The sequence below is a fragment of the Lactuca virosa genome, chromosome 1 (genome assembly GCF_052849685.1).
Source record: "Lactuca virosa cultivar CGN04683 chromosome 1, Lactuca_virosa_CGN04683_v6, whole genome shotgun sequence".
NCBI classification, from domain to species: domain Eukaryota; kingdom Viridiplantae; phylum Streptophyta; class Magnoliopsida; order Asterales; family Asteraceae; genus Lactuca; species Lactuca virosa.
The window spans coordinates 65,048,801-65,063,666 of record NC_136426.1 but is presented as its reverse complement, the minus strand read 5'-3'; the positions used below and the strand labels follow the sequence as shown (position 1 = coordinate 65,063,666).

Below are 14,866 nucleotides of genomic sequence, written 5' to 3'. Positions count from 1 at the left end.
TAATTATAGGAGAACTCTGTAAGGATCACCCCATAAAGTTACCTTAAAACTCATAGATTCTTTAGTCACTTCCATTCTCGCACGACAAACCCAGATATATGTAACCACTTCCTCATAGCAGACAACAGAAGGGTCTGGGAGGAACGAGAGCAAGCTCCTGAAAAGTTTTCAAAAAGGAATCAACCGAGGCAACCAAAACGTCTTACACGCCACACTAATAAATAATAATCTTGTTAACTTAATAAGCAAGTGGAGACACTACTCACATTATGTGTTAGGATTATTTTCTTACATGTAGCTGGTAACAGTTAATCAGGTAACAGATATTCATTCGAGGATGGCCATCTCAAATTCATAAAGTTTATTTGGTATAGACTCATTTATGAATTGATTCTATAACCCTGTGGAAGTCAGGACCCGATACACTCAGAAGTAGGATAACGTTGTCTTTTCAGCTTTCGGCTTGTGTCCATTGCTTTAGACTTATTCCATCTCATCTTTGTATTTCTTTTAGCAAAGATGCCTCCTCGCAAATCGAACAGACACACCACTCCGATAACTCCAACTCAACCGCCACTACCCCCGCCACAGTTCGACTTAGCTGCTTTTCAGGCAGCGGTAACAGCAACAACGACAGCCGCTCTGACCCAAATTCGCGCAAGAGGTATCAGTGGATCTGGTGGCGGTGTTCGCCTAACCAATCACGAAGATACCCACGAACACCCAAGGGAGTGTTCGTATAAGGACTTCATGAGCTGCAAACCCAATTCCTTTGACGGAAGTGGTGGAATCATTGCTTTGATGCAATGGTTCGAGAGAACAGAGTCGATTTTCGAGATCTGTTCGTGCCCCGAGGGGAGCAAAGTGAAGTTTGCTGCCTGCACCTTCTTCGGCAGAGCCCTAACATGGTGGAATGGCCGTGTTAAGTCACTGACTCTATCAGTGGCAAACTCTATGGGCTGGGAAAACTTGAAGGAAATAATGATAAGAGAGTACTGCTCAAGGGGCGAAGTACAAAAACTGGAACAAGAGCTATGGGAGCTCAAAATGGTCAGCTCAGACATAGTGGCCTACACCAACAGATTTAGCGACCTGGCAGCACTGTGCCCCGGGATGGTTACCCCGGAAAGCAAGAAGATAGAAAGATACATTTGGGGTCTGACTGCCCCGACCCGAGGAAACGTGTTGTCTTCTAACCCGGCCACATTCGATAGTGCAAAGCACCTGGCTCAGCAACTTATCGACTATGAAATCCACCAAGGCGTAGAAGTCCCGGTTCCCGAACCATCGAGGGAAGGGGACTATGGATAGAAGTCGGGTAACAAGAGGAAGGAGGAGCAAACGAGTACTATATACACCGCCACAACACCCGCTACCCCAGCACCTGCCAGTCGATATGCTGGAACCCTTCCGAAGTGTGGGAAGTGCAAATATCATCACACCGGAGGATGCCGGAAAATGCAGTGTCTGAACTGCCACATAATGGGACACACAGTCCGTTTCTGTAGGGCTCCGGCTCAACCAATCTCCCAAGTCCCTGGAGTTGAAGAAAACCCAGCCTACTATGGCTGTGGTGAGACTGGACACTATCAGGAGGACTGCCCGATAACCAAGGACCCAGGCACGGATGGAAGAATTCTAATGATCACCGCAGGAGAATCAACCCCGGAGTCGTCGACAAGCAGTGGTATGTTTTCGAGATAGTAATTACTCTTAAAAGATTGATTTATATTTATATAAGATTAAAACTTGGGGATAACACCTAAAAGTAATTATAATAACTCACTTATTGAAACAAGTCACAAAATTCAAGGGAACTAAAAGGTCCGTTCTGAGAAGCTATGATGGCTAGAATGTACATTAAGGGTTGTGCATAGCTAAGATTTTGCAGACTTAGAGTGAGTGATTCCGCCTTAATTCCTGTTCCTTGTCTGGTTGTGGATTTGAGGCAGATTTACTCAGTCGACCGTCCAATTCATCTTAATTATCCATAACTAGTATGTTTCTGGCAATCGTAGTGGTACCAAAGAGGATCGTAGTTTAAAGTATCAATACTAGTTAACAAAGCACTTCCGCGGTAAGTACGCGCACATCGCGGTACGATACGTAGAAGTGGTAACATCAAGAGGAAAACAGAAAAGGAGAACACTACAACGAGAAACATTACTTACTACACACTATACACTAGAAAACATACTGCATATTAGACAAAGAGTACATTTTCGAACACATTAGGGAAGTACATCATCGTATAACAGACGTTCCTTTCAAATCGGCCAAACGTTGTCAGTAAAGAGTCGTTACTATCATTCGTCATGAATTGGCGTGGTCCTCACCATACTAAGTTCATATGTTTCTACCGCATCGATCGTCAAGTTCTCGGAACCTTCGTCATTTGTATCGATTGTCCGACCTAAACCTCAGTTTTATCTTTCGTATTCCAAACCCCGAAGTACTCGTGCGAAAAATACTTTGTGCCCGGAAGCCTTATCAACAGATATCTGCAGACCGTCAAGAATTACTACTCGTCCAACAGACCCAAGTTCGAGCACAGAGGCTAAGGACGAATACAGCCCACCTATCACCGTTCAGTGTATACGCAAGGGCGGTATATGATTAGGATTACACAGGTTTAGTATGTGTGTTTCCGCCCTATCTCCTGTTCCTTGTTTGGTTGTGGACCTGGGGCAGAGTCGCACATCCAACCGTCTTACTAATCCTAATTATGTACGACTCGTATGAACGAGGTGATGATAGATGGACCTAGTACGAATCCTACTATGAACACCAGGGCAAGGTGCCAGGCCTACGAATAAGTATCCTACAAATCGGAGAAGCACAACCCCAGTAGTACTACGAAGAAAGCAAATTTCGGGACGAAATTCCCTCTAACGGGGGGATGATGTGACAACGTGAAATTTTTTTTGCTTTTAAAACTCAGCCAGTCAGCTCAGTTGAGTGTCAGGGTCATTTCTGCTATCATTTAGCCTCGTTTTGGAGTCCGTTTAAAGGTCCAAAGGTCAGTACATTCAAGCATTGAGCATAGGAATGGATCGCGTACACTTCTAGCATCAAAACCGGGCCTTACACTCCAACACAAGGAGTGTACGGCCGTACACATGGGTGTGCGGCCGCACACCCCTCTCCTGGAAGCACACTCACGGGTATAAGTGTAGAACTCAGCCTCCTTTAATCCCTTTTCACCCTCCCAAGCCTAGAACTCGATTTTGCTCTCAACTACCATCCGATTTTCAGCCTAAATCCCCAAGAATGTAAGTGTTCTTACTTTGGTTTGTGGTTAATCTTCATAAACTAGTTACAACCTTTGATTTCATCCATTTGAAATCGTGTTTTGGTTAGATCTTCAAGTCTTCATTCATTTCACCAAGAACACCAAGAACACACACTTGTTCTTGGCGATTTTGGACCTTCTCGAGCTTCCGGATAGTAAGTACTTCTTTCCAATGCTTGAATCTTGTTAAGAACACTTTTTAAGCCCTAAGAAATGCCCAGAACTCGTGATCATATGGTGTGTGCGGCCGCACACACTCATGTGGCCGTACACCCCTCAAACACCCTCAAAACACCATCAAAACACCCCTAAAGGCTTCTATACTGTGAATACCACTTCCCAAGCTTGTTACCTACTAGATAAGAACCTTAGAAAATGTCCAAAACATGTTCATCAAGGAGTGTGCGGCCGCACACACTCCATGTGGTCGTACACCCCTTTGTTTGGTGCTTTAGGGCTTCTAAAGTGCCTTTCTAGCTTCAACACTCAATGAGCATCAGTCCTACAAGCCTCCCCACCATTTGGAAAACGTTTTGGGCACACTTTACCATGAGTATGCGGCTGCACTCTCCCCTGGCCGCACACCCATGGCCGCACACTCCGTCAAGTGGCCGTACACTCCCTTAGTTTAAATCACATGTGATTCCAACACTTGGACAAAGTGTTTCCTAGTCCCGTGAGGTGTTTCCTTGCATTTGGTTGCTTCTAAACACTATATGTATGTTAATATATGCCATTATATGTCATTTAGGACTCGTTAAGTCTCGGTACTTCATTCGTGGAACTTCGCATCCTTACGCGCGTGATCGTTGAATCACCCACATCAGGTGAGTTCGTACCCCGTAATGAATCTTTTAACTATTTTAAATGTTTTAAGGGGGGGAATACAAGTTGAAAACAATGTTAATTGTGAAATTGTTTGTTATAAACATTTTCAAAAGGATTACTTATGTCATTTATAAGTTGTCAAAACATTTCAGAAATTCTTTTAAGTTATGTTACTTTATAGTTTTACCAAAACTCCGTTCTAAAGTGCAAGCATAACTTAGTAGATAAAAGAGTCTTTTCAACAACAGTTCAAGTACATTACTAGTAAACTATAATAGGTATAGTTTAGAGTCAGTTCATACACGAGTCAGAATACACTATTATGAGAAACAATACACACTATACACTAGCACAGAGTGAACATTACTACACTATACATACATTTGAATACTATAAATAGAATGTGACATACTACTTCTCGATACGACACACATTGTTGTATCACTTTGTAACCAGAGTCTCCTGGAGGGAGAGCGGGCATTGTGTGTATAGATCTATACGGGACAGACACTCCCACACCCCGACTGCTAGCTACAGTCCCAGCCGATAAGGCCACGGGGTGACAGAATGTTACCTCACTACATATGACACCAGAGGGTCATCAGTTATTCAGCCGTCGATCAGCATGGTTACATACGAGTTCACATTTAAACCTTTAATTAACTAACTAAGAATTAAAGGCAATTAGACTCCCCGAGGTGTATTGTCCATTTAATACTACCTGGAGTCTGTGTTTTACTACTTTAGACTCCCCGAGGTGTATTGTACATTTAATACTACCTGGAGTCTGCATTGTTTTTCACTTTATAACCAGTAGTGTCACTGCTGAGGTAAAACATTATTTTCCCTATTACATTTACTGTGTGATCTTCTCACATATTCCATTAATGTATAGACTATATTTAGTTAATGATAGTCACAGTTTAGGAAATACTCATCATACAAGATACAAACATACATAACATTTGAGGCCTTGGTAGAAGGCTACGTTTAGTAGGTAAGACCATAATGCTAACCCTATGATTCCTTAATGTATACATCTAAGGATACATATATATCAACAGGATCCGACAGGTGATAGGATGTGTGTTTTCCGCTTCATTTCCTGTTCCTTGTTTGGTTGTGGGCTTGGAGCATATTCGTCCAGTCTATTATCTATTCGATTTTAGATATATATGTCCAGTATACATTGATTCATCATAGGGGTACCAGGTACGGGTCAGGTCATAGGACACAGAGTCGATGCACAACTTACTAGTACAAAACATACTTCCCAAATCAGAACATTTGGTAGACAAAACTAGAAACTTACCAGTTAAGGGTTTAATCCATTTTATTAAACCAGTATAACTTTAAAGGACCTTAGGTGACTGACTCTATAATGCATGTCTTGTAATACTAAACATGAAGTCCTCCACCCTTTGTAAACACTTTCCTTCTAATGAAATGGTTGTTCATTACTTTGCTTACTATGATGCATGTCTTGTGATACTAAACATGACGTCCTCCACCCCAGAACGTTTCCGTCGTTCCGGTTTTGGGGTGTGACAGATACCATGATTGAAAGACCCTAACTTTCGTACTAAAGACATTGTCACACCAAAACATGCTACATGCATATTTATAAAACAATATCTTACATTGATAAAGTGATTACAAAAGATTGGATACAAACCGACTATGTTTTAATATGTTACATAACTACCCACGATATTGTAATTTTATACAAACATAACTGAAATACAAAAGTAGCATTACAACTATTCTAAACCTTCCAACAGTATATGACTATACTGGTTACTTATCTCCTGCAAATTTGTTAAACATTGAGAGGGTAAGCGGTAACGCTTAGTGAGTTCAATAATAGATACAATATAACGTTATGCCATATATATATACTTCAACATGGCAGAAGCAAAGAGGAACAAGGAACAACAAAGGCATATGTGAATCATGAGACAAACTTTCCCTATCAATCAATGATTTGATTTAAAGATATACGATCAATGAGACATGACAATTTCTATACTTGATATACACCAATAAAGCTTCGGCCCAAATGGCACAGAAGACACACACTTTCTGATTTAAACATTTCAGTAGATTTCAGGCTTATAGCCCTGTCTAACCATCTGCCAATGCCATAGAATAGAAGTCATTCTCTTACAGAGACATGCTCTACATGGCCAGAGGCTACGTACCAGTACCACTGTGAATCTAAGTCCTTTCACTAATCACATGGTCAAAGGTATAACTTTGCTATCATAAATAGTAGAAATAAAAATAACATGGAAAAATAAATCGGAATAATAACACTGAAAAGCACATAGCACATATAACACATAACATACAATTGTTCCTATATATTAAACTCACCGTGAAATAACCGGGGGTTAAATTAGTAATTTGGGCAACATTTCGGCTCTAAATATGACTTCCTTCGTTATAAATCGGATTTCGATGAGGTTTTCGCCTAAATGCTTCTAATAAGATTCTCTACAACTTTCAATAATAAATTTTTACTTATTTCAAATTTTATATTTTCGCTAAATTTCACTGTTTGGTATTTGATTGGAATCTCATAAGACTTCCAATACTTTCCGAGTGATTCTAAACATAGTTTTACTTCATTTCTGGTAAAAACTATCTGTTAGAACTCAACACTCGATATCACATAATATTATTTACTTTAAAACACGATTTCAAAACGTGTATGTTACAACTTTACTCTATTAACCTCTGTTAATCTCGATTTATGCTGTCAACAATGGACTCGTTTTTTATTTAAGTTGTTAATCAACAAATATTTTTCTGCATTTTCATTTTTTCACTACTGGAAGCTTTTGATATGAAGCTTAAGCAGTTAATTTTTCTATACCTGTTTTGGCTTGTGATATGAAGTATATACTTAATTTTTCTGTTAAATTGATATGAAGTATATACAGAGCATGCTTATTTGTGATGCTGATTTGTGATGATATTAGATGAAGGGATGATAAAGTGATAAACTGATATGAATATGGTGTTAATGTGATGATATACTTAATTTTTCTGTTAAAATGATATGTGAGTGAGTATTTTTAATATGTTATTGTGATTTTTTATTGTGTTAAATTGATATGAATATGGTGTTAATGTGATGATATAGTCAATATAAGATGAAGTGATGATAAATTGATTTGAGTGAGCATTTTTAACGTGTTAATGTGATTTTTTTATAACAGTTGACAATCAATGACATCTAATGCTTCAACTACATCTGTTGGATCAACCACCACATAAACGAAATTCAGATGATGTTGGTTGGGAATATAGTGTTATCCCGGATGATGTTGTTGGATGATGATTTTGTGTGTTTGTTAAACTTATTATTAAACTTTTATGCTTATTTTTGATGATAAATGGTTGTGCTTGTTAAACTTATTAAGTTATTATTAAACTTTTATGCTTATTTTCCTTATATTCTTAGTATTAAAGTTAGATTTATAAATTTTTGAATTATTTTTTTAATAATTAATTGTCCCCGATTAATCCCCGTCTAACCGATTAATCCCTAGACCGCAGTCTACCGCCTAGCTAACGTCTAGCGTTTTCTGCAACCTTGATATATATATATATATATATATATATATATATATATATATATATATATATATATATATATATATGGTTATGTTCATTTGAGACCACTATATTTTGTAAGACATAGAAACGCAATCCTAGTCACTCATTTTGGAGATCAAAAAAAATATTTTTAAAATGCAAAATAATTGAAAATTAAAAAAATAAAATAAAATATTATTTTTATCATTTATAGTTTCAAAACAAAAATAAATAAATATAATTACCGTTTTTTTGAAATATTTGTGAAATATTCTAATAGAATATTCAGTATATAAATTACAACAAAACTTTTTGAATATTCATATATTCTATTAGAATATTAAACTATTAATGTTCAAGCAATTTTAATTGAATATTAGAATATTCTACAAATTCTAATAATTTTAGTAGAATATTAGAATATTTGAACATATCTAACAATTCTATTAGAATACTAGAATATTCTAACATTTTAAATTTTCATTTGAATATTTACAGTGTAATATTCTATTAGAATATTTCACGTATATTTTAAAAAACGGTAATTTTTTTGGGTAAATAAAATGACGAAAAAAATAATTAAAAAAAAGAATTTCTGGATTATTCATTTTATTTTTCATTTTAGATTTATTTATTATTATTATTTTTATCTCCAAGATGAGTGGCTAGGATCACGTCCTCATGTCTCACAAAATTGACATGGTCTCAAATGAATATATATATATATATATATATATATATATATATATATATATATATATATATATATATATATATATATATATATATATATATATATATAGAGAGAGAGAGAGAGAGGGTTAGGTTCAAATGTTTCTCACATCTATTGTGTGTTAGAATGCACCAATAAGAATTTAGTAAAATTAAATTATTATTGAATCAAATAAAGATAAATATTAAATGATTTCCATAATTATATGTATATTAAATGATATCCATAATTATAATTCATTTTTATGTAAACTAATTAAATTCGTTATTAATATCAGCAATAATATTCTTCCAGAATAAATTTGCATCTAGTTTTCATGTATGGCTCGTATTTTGTTTCATGACTCACTCACTCAAAATTCAACAAAGTTGCCTAGAACATGGAAAATGAGAGTGTATTCTAGTAAAATGAGAGTTTATTCTAAAAGAATGAGAATATATTGTAACAGAATGAGAGTGTATTCGAGTAGAATACACTCTCGTTCTTCATATTCAATCCAATTTTGTTGTATTTTAAGTGGGTGAGTCCATAAACAAAACACGAACTCATACATGAAAACCTAGATGCGAATTCATTCTGAAAAAATGTTATTGCTGACATTAATGACAAATTTAATTAGTTTCCATAAAAAAGAGAATTATAATTATAGATATCATTTAATATACATACAATTATGGAAATCATTTAATATCTATCTTTATTTAATTAAATAATTATTTAATTTTACTAAATACCTATTGGTGCATTCTAGCGCACAATAAATATAAGAAACACAAGAACCTAGCCCTATATATATATATATATATATATATATATATATATATATATATATATATATATATATCTTTGTGTGTGTGTGTGAGTGTAGAGAATATTAAAACCAAAGAAAAAAAGACATGTTTTCGCATGCATGAAGAAAATTGAAGACAGACATTTGAAGTTTTGACGGGTTAGTAAAACCCTTGAGAATATTAAATGCAACAACTTGTTGGAACCATTTTTTAAAGGGGGCGATGAAGATTAAATGTGAACCCTACCTCAACTCTGTCTTCCCTAAGAGCATGGGTAGACATAAATACTTACTATGTTGAGACTTTTGAATCCATGCATGCAGTTATATTTAAGGGCCGATCAATATGGTTTTGTTTTATAAAATATAATGATTTTAAAATTTTAAAAATATTATAAAATGTTTATAAAATAGATTTGCACAATTACGATATTCTGAAAGTTAAGAATGATAAATATGTTATTTAGATTTTAAATTGGGCAAATATGACATTTTGAAGTTTAACAAGAGCATATATGAAATTAACCGTAAAATATATTCTACACATTTATTGTTAGTGTATCTTAACAGGTTCGAAAGTTTGATATATTTATTATATATATGTTAGAGTCTACTCTCTCCCCAAAATAGCAAATCAATAACTCCATGTATATCTTACATAATATTAGAGCTGATGTATGAGACTCTCATGGCTTAACAAATATTGTATATCCTTATTTAGCATTGGGGAGTGTTAGTGTATCTCATATTCGTGTTGTAATTGTGGCCTAACACATCCTTATATATACCATCATCAAGCCTTTGTCTCCATATGAGTGTTAGTGTATCCATATTGATGTGACATGATCATATATTTCTCTATATATATGTTGGAGTTTATGGTATCTCCTTTAAGAGCTCTATTGGGGAGTAAATCAACGTCTCCATATATATCTTACATTTATAATAAAAAAGAAAACACATTTACTTGATAACGGCTTAATGGTTAATGTCACGATATTGTTAGGAATAAGAACTTCGATAAAAAAACACGAACACCATCTCATGACAATTAAAGATACAAAGAAAAATAAATAGCAAAAGCATTTAACATGGATCACTTGATCATAGAAATTGAGTTAGGTTTGAAATCATCTATAGTTTTCAATGTATCTTTCATTAGATTACCCTCCAAAATATATACACGGTACATTAGGTTTAATAAGGGCCAAACATCATGGGCCGAACTATAATGAGAATTACACAAAATACATAAATACAATATGCTAACAGCCCCCCGCAGTTTGAACGGGGGAAGAATCACGAACGTTCAAGCTGGATCTGAAGTCAAGAAACAAAGAAGACGGTAAGCTTTTCGTGAAGATATCCGCATATTGAGACGATGAGGGAACATGTAGCACACGAACATGACCAGTAGCAACTTTATCACGAACAAAATGAATATCAATCTCAATATGCTTCGTTCGTTGATGATGGACAGGATTAGAGGACATGTAAACAGCGCTCACATTATCACAATAAACAAGGGTGACCTTCGAAGGAATATAATGATGCTCAAGAAGAAGATTACGTAACCAACATGATTCCGTCACGGCATTAGCAACTCCCATGTATTCAGCTTCTGCACTCGAGCGTGAGATCGCGTTCTGGCGTTTAGATGACCAGGATAAGAGATTATTACCAAGGAAAGCACAGTAGCCAGAGGTAGATCGTCTCGTCACAGGATAGCCAGGGCCCAGTCAGTATCGGAATAAGAAATAAGATCACGACTAGGAGAAGAGTACAACTGAAGTCCATGAGAAAGTGTACCATGAATATAACGCATTATGCGTTTGAGAGCTGTGAAATGAGGTTCTCGTGGATCATGCATATACAGACAGATCTACTGAACAGCGTAAGTGATATCAGGACGCGTAAGCGTGAGATACTGTAAAGCGCCAGCAAGACTGCGGTATAAGGTGGGATCATCAACAGGAGGCCCGGAGCCATCAAACTTGGCAGATAAATCAGCAGGAGTGGAGGCAGATTTACAATTCGACATAGAGGCACGATCAAGGATCTCAGCAGCATATTTTTGTTGAGAGAGAAACAAACCATGAGGAGATCAAACAGCTGAGACCCCCAAGAAGTAATGTAGATCGCCGAGGTCGGACATGGAGAACTCACCACTTAGCAAGGAGATAAAATAAGCAAGCAACTGAGTGGATGATCCTGCGAGAATAATGTCGTCGACATATAGTAACAAATATGCAATATGCTAGCCATGTCGATAGATAAACAAAGATGAATCACACCTACTATGAACAAAACCAATGTTAGAAATAAATGTCGCAAAGCGCTAAAACCATGCCCGCGGGGCCTGTTTAAGACCATAGAGTGATCGTTGAAGTAAGCACATGTGATCAGGACGCGTCGGATCTCGGAAACCAGGTGGCTGCTGCATGTAAACGGTCTCCTGCAAGTGACCATGAAGGAAAGCATTCTTGACATCAAGTTGTCGAATGGGCCATTTGTGGGTGACAGCAATCGTGAGGATCGTACGGATGGAGGCAGGTTTGACAACAGGGCTAAAAGTTTCATCACAGTCAACACCCGGTCTTTGACTACGGCCATTAGCCACCAACCTTGCTTTGTAGCGAGATAAGGAACCATCTACATTAATTTTCTTTTTAAACAGCCAAATACAGTTAATAACATTAACCTCCTTAGGTTTTGGAACTAATACCCAAGTTTTGTTAGTGATAAGAGCAATATATTCTTCTGTCATTGCATTAAGCCAATTAGGATCTTTAAAAGCCTGAAAATAATTTTTAGGGACAGAGGAAATGGTGTAAACATGTAGATTCAACCGACGTATGGGTTTTGTAATACCCATTTTTCCTCGTGTGACCATGGGATGTGTAGATTCGATTACACGGTTAGGGGAAGAGGAATCTGTGGATGATGTAAAGGATGGGTTGTGGTGAAGTGGACCGAAGTTAGGTGGGTTGGATGAATTCTGTTCACGGGCTGAAGAGGGCGTTGGGCCGAGAGTTTGTTGAGTTGGGCCAGTAGGTGTGGTAGGGGAAGCAATAGAGGTTGAGATAGATTTGGATGATTCGGCAGAAGGTTGGTCTTGCATTGGAGGATCATGATGTGGTATAGGGGTGGTAAATAGTGGATGGTTCATGTTAGGTTTATCATGGTCAAGGAAGGAGTAGGATGGGGCACGGTTAGGCGTCAGTGAGCCAAAGGGGAACACCGTTTCATCGAACACAACATGCCGGGATATTATAATCTTATTTGTCTCAAGGTCTAGGCACGGGTATCCTTTATGATTTGTCGGGTAACCAAGGAAAATACAAGGAGTTGATCGTGGTGAGAGTTTATGAGGAGCATTAAGGTGAGGAAAACAGAGGCATCCAAACACACGAAGGTGATCATAGGATGGTGGTTTGTTGAAGAGTTTGTGATACGGGGTATCATGGTCGAGGGTGGTAGAGGGTAGTATGTTAAGTAAGTGGGCCGCCATGTGTAATGCTTCGGCCCAATAGGTTGGTGGAAGCCTAGCATGCATTAAGAGGGTTCGAACCGTATTATTGAGAGTGCGGAGCATGCCTTCAGATTTTCCATTTTGTTGTGAGGTGTATGGGCATGAGAATCTAATTTGACTGCCATGGTGAGCAAAGAGATGATGAAATTTTGTGTTGTCATATTCACCTCCATTATCACATTGAAAGGTTTTGATATCCGTGTTAAACTGTTTGTTGACAAAGGCACGAAAGTGAACAAATTTGGCAAAAACATCAGATTTTGCACGGATTGGATAGACCCACACATAATGAGTAAAATAATCTAAGAATATGACATAATACTTAATTCCACTCAAACTTTCAATAGGAGATGTCCAAACATCTGAATGTATCAATTCAAAAGGAAAATGCGAAACAGAAGTAGATAAACCAAAAGGCAATTTAACATGTTTGCCTAACCGACACACATGACATAAAGTAGACTCTTTTGACAAAGAACTAGAAATTGAATTATTATTGACTAAAAATTTGAAAATATGATGACCCGGGTGACCAAGACGTTGATGCCATAAGGAGGGAGCAATGGCGATGAAGGCTTGAGCAGTTGGAGAGGTAACCGGATAAAGATCACTAGTGCTATCACATCGGATGAGAACTTGTTTGGTACGAAAGTCCTTCACAGGAAATCCAAAAGAGTCAAATTCAATTGAGCAATTATTTTCACGAACAAAACGGCGTACAGATATAAGATTTTTAATAATATTCGGGGTTATTAAAACATTGCGTAAGTACAAGGTGCGATAGGGATTAGGTAGTGGAAGAGTGGTGTGTCCCATGGTAGTTACAGGTATTAAAGATCCGTCACCAACTAACACAGATGAAGAAAAAATACTAGATTTATCAGAAACAGACTTGAGTATACCTGAGTTTGAGTGAAGATGTGAAGTCGCCCCGGTGTCCATGTACCAATCTGCTTGACCCGGATCATTTAGCGACATAGTGTTAAACATGTGAGGGAGAGTGGTGGGATCGATACCTTGCTGTTGGATGAGATGAGCCTGCGGATGGGTTGGAGCATAGTTGGGCTGTGGAGAAGTAAAGAACTGATGTTGCTGGTGACCCATATGTGATTGAGTTGATGGCCGTCGAGGCCCACTCCCATGGGATGCTGACAGATTTGAGGCGCCAATTTAGCTAGGCAGGAGCCCATTTTGTGGAGACCCATTGGATGGATGATGGACTTGAAACCATCCGTAGGCCCAAGCACCTCCCCCACCTTGTCGCTGTTGGCCGCTATTATACTGGCCTCCACCATGAACACTCCGACCACCGTAGCGGCGTCCACCACGGCCACCACGACGTCCACTGCGACCACCACGAAAACCCCTGCGATTTCCTCCGTTGTTGTTGTGATTAAAATTATTTCGAGGTGTAACCGTGAGTGCGGCGGGCGATGAAGAGTGATCGGAATGGATAAGGTATGCATCCCGTTTTTCATCTTGCACCATTTGTTCCTCTTCACAGATCAGAATAGATCTGGCATCCCAAAACGGGAGTGGTGGATCCATGTGTCGCATATTAATGGCTATGTACCGAAACTTAGATGATAAACCATAAATCATATAAGCAACAAGATTAGACTCAGACACTTTTGCATCCATATGTTCAAGTCGATCAGCAATGTTTTTAATTTTGTTACAGTAATCAGTTATGGAGGAATTACCAAGGGATATGTTACAAAGCTCTCTGTCGAGTTGAATGACTTTTGAGGCCTTGTTGTCACGAAAGACCTTCTCTAGACTATCCCAAACATCATATGTTGTGGCCTTCTTTTGAAAAATCATGTTGGGAAGAGAAATAGATAGAGTACCGTACATCCATGATTTGACAATGGAGTCCACGTGCAACCAGGAGTCTGTGGTGGTTTTGTCTTTGTCTGATTGAGCCGGTTTTGGTTTGAGATGATCATCCAGGCCGTACCCGATGCAATGGCTCTCAAAGAGTTCTCGCCATATATAGTAATTCATCTGATCGAGATCAAGGACGAACGGGACAGCATGTTTGATATTAATGGTGGAGGATGGTTTATCAGATGGGGTGGTAGACAT

At 37.7% G+C, this 14,866-nt stretch overlaps 1 protein-coding gene across 1 annotated transcript; it reads right to left on the bottom strand.

Moving 5' to 3' along the window:
- Positions 1-13,948: 13,948 nt before the first annotated feature.
- On the bottom strand, positions 13,949-14,866 carry LOC145114543 (uncharacterized). The gene has a single exon (XM_079050584.1). It carries the CDS (start codon positions 14,864-14,866, stop codon positions 13,949-13,951), a length of 918 nt encoding a protein of 305 aa, XP_078906710.1.